Source organism: Gastrolobium bilobum, unplaced genomic scaffold (genome assembly GCF_033153095.1).
Source record: "Gastrolobium bilobum isolate Gb01-03AN ecotype WA unplaced genomic scaffold, APGP_CSIRO_Gbil_v1 utg19175, whole genome shotgun sequence".
Lineage (NCBI taxonomy): Eukaryota > Viridiplantae > Streptophyta > Magnoliopsida > Fabales > Fabaceae > Gastrolobium > Gastrolobium bilobum.
Window position 1 is genome coordinate 166,009 of NW_026896959.1, and position 8,362 is coordinate 174,370.

General features: G+C 35.7%; 1 protein-coding gene across 1 annotated transcript; it reads left to right on the forward strand.

Annotated features, from left to right (window-relative positions):
* Positions 1–1,268: 1,268 nt before the first annotated feature.
* Positions 1,269–1,892, forward strand: LOC133303011 (21 kDa protein-like). The gene has a single exon (XM_061502839.1). The coding sequence runs from the start codon at positions 1,269–1,271 to the stop codon at positions 1,890–1,892; it is 624 nt and encodes a 207-aa protein (XP_061358823.1).
* The last annotated feature ends 6,470 nt before the right edge of the window (positions 1,893–8,362 follow it).

The window sequence follows — 8,362 nt, forward strand, 5'->3', positions numbered from 1 at the left end:
TCAAAAATCTACTTTTTTTTAAAGCTAAAAAATTTAACTTCTAAAAAAAACAATATTCAAAAGCTAAATATTTTTTTAAAAATCTTAAGAGCTTTAACTTTTGTAAAAAAATATTTCTAAAATAAGCAAGGCATAAAAAGTATTTTTTTGAAAGTCCATCCAAACGGGTCTTACTAGGTTGGTTGATTGGGCTGGTCAGAACAAATTTCAAAAGAGTATTTTTCTTTTTTGAAAAAAAAAATCTATATGGCTGTAACAAACTTACAACTAATGGCTCTATATTATAATACTTACAACTAATGGCACTATATTAGAATATTTGCTGTAACAAATCTTCGATATTTACAAATAGGGTCTTTATTCCTAATATGAATAAAAGAATATACTCAAAAATGAAAAAGGAGAAACGAAATATAAATTTTTTTATCTCTATTATTATGATTTACTTTCACGAATTTTTATTCCCTTTTGGGTACATACTTTTAATATTTTATCATCTATGTTTTGGACATTCACCAGCTTGCGAATAATTGTATGGGCATTGTTCTGATAATCCCTGAATGAAATTGCTGCGGCATCTCTTTGATTAGTATACAGATAAATTAAAATACAATAAAACCTCCCTTTGAAATTTCGAAAGAGTTTATTTATTTTTATTTTTAAAAAAATCTATATGGCTGTAACAAACTTACAACTCATGCCAATATATTAGAATATTTGATGTAACAAATCTTCGATATTTACAAATAAAGTCTGTGTTCCGAATATGAAAATAAGAATATACTCAAAAAATGAAAAAGGAGAAAAGAAATATCAATTTTTTTATCTCTATTATTATGATCACAATGTACATTAATAGAAAGATCTAGATCGCTGCTTACCAAAAAGAAAAAGAAAAAAAATCTAGATGACTGTAACATATGTACAACTCATTCACTATAATCTATATAACAGAGTACTGTTTGTAATAAATCATGTAACAAATTTTCAATATTTGCAAATACACCCTGTAATCTGTATTACAATTTATAACTCAACTGTCAAAACCGTGCTTATTGACAAGTCATAGGAGAGATTTCTGCACGCGTCTTGGAGGGTGGAGGCTAATTAGAGTTTTAGACAGAAAAGGAATGATGGCATTCTCATTATTACAACCAAAGATAGCGGACATATAGTAAATTCACGCGAATCTGTTGCCTATATAAACTGCTCTCACTTGCACAAACAGACAAATCGTAACACAACGAAAAACAAACCAAAACCAAAAAATGAGAAACCAACGGCCTCTCCATCTCTTACTATCCCTCGTCTTCTTGGCAGCTGCATTCTCAGCCGCCACCGTCGTAGAAAATCGTGGAACCACCAGCGGTGACAGTAACACCGATTTCATCCGGACGAGTTGCAACACCACGCTCTACCCGAAAGTCTGCTACAGTTCCCTCTCTCGGCACGCTAATGCTGTCCAACAAAACCCTGGCCAGCTGGCTGGCGTCGCCATAGCCGTTAGCCTCTTGAAGGTCCAAAGTGCGGCCTCCTACCTCTCCAACCTCACGCGTGAAGCCGACAACTCGCCTGCTGCCAAGGCGGTCCATGACTGCTTCTCGAAATTAGACGACGCCGTCGACCAAATCCGCGACTCACTGGAGCAGATGCGGCAGATAGGATCCTCCGGCGCCGGAGACGGCACCGGCTCGTTCCGATTCCAGATGAGCAACGTGATGACGTGGATGAGCGCGGCGCTCACCAACGAAGGGACGTGTATGGAAGGATTCAACGACGTATCGGAGGGTTCGGTGAAGACGGATGTATCCCGTCGGGTCACGAAGGTGAAGAAGATAACAAGCAACGCTTTGGCGCTTGTGAATAGCTATAACAACAAGGGAATGCCTTAAACTTTGACATTTATGATTTTCACATTGTGATGTTGCGCAGAGGCCTTCAATGCAAAACCTATTTGTAGGGATCATCAAACTAACTAACTGATTAACATTTGTTTTTCAAACAATGCACCAAACTCATTGATTGATTAAATTAATGCAACATTTTCAGCATTTAATTTTGCTACAATGCTATTGTGTTTTTATTATTATTATCATTCTGTATGGACAGGACATTATATATAATAAAATTGACTACATTAATAATTGTATAAAATCTCAAATCATTAAAATTGTGACAATATATCCTTTTTTGTCCCTTAACTCTTAAATTTAGACGGAGCAATTTATTTAATTCACTAATTAGAATGAATTTAGTCAACTCAGCACGGCTTGCGTTGACAAATACTTGTACAAAATGTGCTCCAAGTAGGTGTGTAAATGGGCTGGGCTTTGGCCATCCTGGCCCAAGCCTACGTCAAAAAAAATTCAGTCTATCTGGCCTACTGGCCTATTAAAGGCTTTATTTGTAGGCCAAGCTCGGCCCATTTTCAAAAATAAGAAAGCCTGACATGGCCTACAGGCCTTGTAGGCCTCCCACTATATATACTAAGCAAAAAATAATAATTGTATAGAGCAAAGAAAGCTCCATTCATGCATGCACTAATACTTCTCATAAGAAAAAAATGACAAACAAGAAAGAGTCAACATACTACCTCAGCTCTAGAATGTATATCATAGAGGAATAGAGTCAAAGAAATGAAAAAAATAAGAAAAATACAATTACTGGATGCTGAAATAAAGTCTACAAGAGAATGTCATTCATCTAAATATCTTTAAACCACCATCAAGACAAGGGAAATAATAGTATTATTGAAAGATTTTCATCAGCAACATCATAATCCAGCAAGGTACCCATTGCTCTATGGTATTAAGCTGCAACAGCATGTAAAATTTGGAGACATTAGACAAGTTTTCCTTTCATAGAATAAAATAGCACAAAAAGTAAGAGATATTAGTATTTGGTACTTTGTGTCTTTGCCACATAAAATAAATATTATTTTATTATTTTATTTTAATAGATTAAATAGGCCAGCCTACAAGGCTGTAGGCCGGGCTTGACAAAGTTGGCCTATGGCCTATTTATTAAAAAAGCTTTTTTATAAGCCTAAGCCTACTCTATTTTTCTGAAAGGCCGGGTCTGGGCCGTGCTCAATGTAGGTCGGGCCGTAGGCTGGGCTGGGCCAGCCTGGCCCATTTACACCCCTAGCTCCAAGGATCGGTCCATTAAGAACGGTGGAAGATGAGGGACAAGTTTATTGTCGAGCAAACATGCAGAAGGTGCTATTTCGTTGTCTTCCTACGTCTTTGAGAGTATAGGGATGATTCAATCGTTGATTTACATTCATGTCTTGCTTTCGTGAGTTCGTCTAAAATGACATTTATGTTTGGGTATTTTACTAATTCGATTGCATGGATGAATACAATTTGTTCAGAGTATGTCCTGAACTGAATGATTTTGCTCTCTGTGTTTAGTACAATATTTCTGTGATAATCCACTCACATAAACAATGATAATGTTTTACTTTTACTTCTCACTTGTTTCTCCAATTATATTTTTGCGCAGAAAAAGAGCAACATGTTATTCACTACTGACTAATAATATTTTTAGAGTCATGAATTTCATAACATTTACCCATCTTGGCCATATGTTTGAATGATCAGCTTCTGGAAGATGTTATGCTATTCAAGAATAATATAAACTATTAAAAATGTCATCACCCAATAACTTAAGGTTTTTGGTCGAATTGGTTCTTTACATAGTATCAGAGCTTCAGTGATCACAAGTCACGAGTTTGATCCTCACCGCCTCCCACTTTCTAGTGGAATTAAATAATCACAAGGTAAACCAAAAATTGGGACTGAGCAATATCCACGCTTCAAGTCCAAAGAACTTTTGCGTGAGGGGGTGTGTGAAAGAATAATATAAACCCTTAAAAAGGCCATCACCCAACACCTTAAGATTTTGGATTGAAATGGTTCTGTATATATGCTTTGAATTTGCAGCCGGGTATTTGGGGAGGATGTATTCTATTTAACTCGATCATATGTGCATTCATTATTCGTAAACAAAGTTTCTTATTTTATTTTTCTTAATATGTTAAATTTAAAATTTAAAATTAAGGCACTCACAATTATTTTTTACAAAACTACTTGATTTTGACTTCCTATTCACATTGATAATATATAGATTTTTAAGTTATAGCAGCAATCATATTTTCTTGATGAGCTTAAACTATGTTGATAGGAATGATTTACATCATTATATACATAAAGCTTGTTTTGTTGAGTATTCACCATATTTGATTAATATGGTTACCTATGATAGTATGCAAACTGCTCTAGGTTTATGCCTTGACATATTGCATCTTAGAGGACTGTCCTCTGGTTGTCCTAATTCATGCTACTAATTGAAGCTATAATTTATGTTTTCTATCTAGGAACTAATTCTTTTTTATATAAAGATGTTATAGTTAGCCTTCTTTTCTTTTCTTTTTTTTCCATGAGAAATGAAAGGATTCATGCTTTGATGGAGTAGATGATTTAAAAACTCTGAAGTGTTGATTCATAGTTTTAAACTGGAATATATTTTGTTGAGAAAGCATTGGGATCTTATGGTTTCTAACTTACCCTGAAAACCTAAGATTTCTAGGCCTTGGAGAAATATAGTTATGAGGAATCCCTTAGCATACAAGTCAGTTCATTGAAAAGTTGGAGAAAGAACTTAAAGAGGATCATTAGCACCTTGTAAAGTTTAAAAAAGGGGAAATAGGGTATAACGAAAGATGTTGGTTGGTATGTTACTATGTTACTGCCAATTGATACAAATTATAACGAAAGATTAACGATTACATCAGTAACACAGTCTGTGCTGGAATGTCAAGCATCCCATATATATTCCAATGTCTTATTCATTACTTAGGATGCTAATGATTGAAGAAGGATTGCTCACCCTTTCCCTGAATGTGGCTGAATTAAAGTTTGACATGACTTCCTTTGTAATTGGTTTCATGTCCTTTCTGGTGGAACCTGAAGGTTTAGCAAGGTCCGAAGGCTTACCTCAATTTGCTTCAAGTCCAACCTTTGTTCACCACCAATGAGCAATTGACCAAGCTTTACAACAATACCAACAACATCACAAACAAACACCTACACAAGGTGTAATGCAATCAATCTATTGCATTCAATAATATTTCAATATTCATCAACCAAACAATCAAATTCAAACCACAACTACGGCATGAACTTACCTATCCAAATGAGCTAAACAAGCTCCATAGCTTCCTCCAATGGTTGGTCACTCAAGGATGGTCCAATTGCATCAATCCTACCCATCACATGGACACAATTATTATCCAATCAAACCATGGCTTACAACTACTAGAAAATCAACACTTCAAGCATGTGTTTTTTCAAGATTTTTAACATAACTTGAATAGAAATCTAAACTCATTTCTATCGTTTATTTATCATCACTAACAATATTTGTAAAGGAACTAAGCTTCAATCAAACTCAAACAACCCATGAAAGAAACTAACCTTGAAGGTTGAGGCATGTGAGAGGGAAAAACAAAATTTTTCGAGCGGAATAACACATACCATATCAAGAAACATGCTTTAGGGCATGTATGTTATCTTGTTTGCTTTCCAAAACTTGAGGATGATCAAGATGAGGCTTGAAGATGCAAGCCCTCTAATGTTGATCCACACCACCCTTTGTCAAGACGGAAGAACTCTTCTTCAAGGCCACCAACGAAAACACCAATGGAGGCAAGCTATGCGCCCAATGTGTGAAGGAGGAGGCTAGGTCAAGGTGTTTAGAAGAGTGAATATTCAGCAATAATAGACACAAAAGTGGCGCATGGTTTTACTTTGAAAAGGGCTAGATTATTTCAAAACTCTCTTAAGAAAAACCTGACAAAAGGAACCCACAATGAGATGAGAGAATAAGTTAATTAAAATCAGATTTTCTTCACTTAAATAAAGCCCTATGTAGCGCACACTAGAGGGGATGAGTGGAGTTGTTGCAAAATTCAAATCTTGTCAACAACCTCCTCTCACATCCTCATGATATCAAGTGAATATCTCAACAAGAATCTGACTCAACAACCATCATATGGCCAGCCATATGGTGCGCCCCACTTGGCCTCATAACAGTCCAGATACGTTGAGCAGATGCATTCAAACTTGAACCAACTGTCTCACTTATTCTCTCTACAAACCAAATCTGACTGGAGCTCATTTGGTTGATCCTATGACCATCATCAGATGCCAAAATCAGCGCCCCATATTCTCACTAGAAGATTCTCAAAGATCTCCTCTTGATATTTGGGATTTGTTCCAACAAGATCTTATCTTATCCTTTTGTTATGAAACAACTTTTCATAGCCAATTCAAATTCGAATTCAAACATTTGAATCCAAACGTTCAAATATTTAAATTTTAAATTCAAATTCAAATTCCAAATTCAAATTCAAATTTCAAATTCAAAATTCAAAATTTCAAATTTCAAATTCAAAATTCGAATTTCAAAATTCAAAATCCATATTTCAAATTTCAAATTCATAATTCAAAATTTAAACATTTGATAATTAATTTAACTAATTAAATTAATTAGTAATGTCTTGGACCATCCAAGCCCATTAACTAACCATGCGCCCTTTTTCCCTTTTGGTGGGCTTCCAAACTTCTTCTAGGGCTAACAACCATTATTAGGCTCAATACCTTTAATGCTATATTGTCATGACAATAAGGTGTTAGTGTGTGACCCATTAGGCCCAACATAGCCACTGACATAAATGGGCTTGGGCCCAATAAGCCCACAACCCATCTAATGACAACACAGAGCACTAGCAATGCTTTGTTGCCCCAGAGCTAGTTAGGTTAATGACATAATCATCCTATTACACATATTTGGTTGCCGTATTTATTTCCTTTCGTCTCGGTTATCTTCCCATAAAATCTAGGGTAAGGAAACGTATCAACCCTTGCGGTTTAGGGTAAGTTTATTCGAAATAGGGAATCTTCAATTTACTTACTCTAAAGGAAGATCATCTCATGATCTCTTTTACTATGCATAGATTCCCGAGTCCCTGTAAATGTCATCCCGATTTCTTCGGTTTACAGATAACCTAATCTCTCACAGAGATTTGACGAATTCCTTCAGCTTATCACCCTAGCCCTGTGCTCTTTCAGGACAAGCTCAACAGTATACCTATGAGTCTCCATGTTTCAGGCAGACAAGGTATACAGTCAAAGCATGCCTTCTAGAACACAGTCTATGCAATAACTTCTGGTCTAAGGAAAGACATACCCAAATATAAAGAGACTACTCTAATGATACTCTCTGTGAGATTTCCTCATAGAGTCTCTTTTGTGGGTCTGTTCAGTGTGAGCTATATCCTTATAGATCCACCCACGACTTTAGCTAAGACATCTCCATATCTGTAGCTCATGAGGTCTTTACCTTGTATCCGAATACAAGTAGATAATTCGTGCTAGTCTTACCCGAGATCGCTGATCCCCATTCTCAGTGTCTCTAGACTAGGAACATAAAATTAGGAATAAACATCTGGTATCCTTGAATCCTCATGATCGTGATCTCATCACAGATACTCAAGAGATACCTATTTTATTCCAAGGGATTTATCCAGTTACTCATATATAATATTAAGAGTAATATCGAGACAAAATATGAAACAGGACAAAGAATGCTTTTATTTATTTGCGACAATACAAAGGTCCACTTATGTCCTAATCTAATCAAAAGATTATCTCTAGGACATCCATATATTAACAACCCAATCTTAAACCACATTTTCATAAATCGAACCCTAAATATGCATATCCTCAAAACACCAACAAAGGTGAAAATGCTTACCACAATACCACCACAAGGGTCCAAGGAAAGAGCATTAAGCAACCAAGAGACAATGGTTCACCTCAAGCCTCTCCACTATCAAATTTTTGCCCTCTTCAATAAGGAATATCTCATTCCACAGTGGTTCCCACTCATAACTAGGTTGGGGTTAAGAAAGAGGAGAAGATTTGAAATGGTTTTGGCTTTGGAATGAGTTGATTTGGTTGAGAAATGAGAAAGTTGGGTTTTATTGGTTTGGTATCAATGGCTTGACTCACCCCCTCCCTCTCTCAGCTATTCATGATGGAGAAGAAGAAATAAAGTTGGAAATTTATGTTTTGACACTTAGCATTTGTTAAGTTATCTCAATCGGGTATTAACTCATCTATCTATTCAACTCCGTTCTCTTTCAAACTTTACCCAAAGGTCTGGAATATTTTTCTACGAATATTTCCACTTTTACTTTTATATTTTGGGTACTTTTGCCTACATCAAATTTTACCCCATAATTTTCACTGAGTGCACTTTTTACCTCAAGAGTGACCCCAATTCACTTAATTAGACA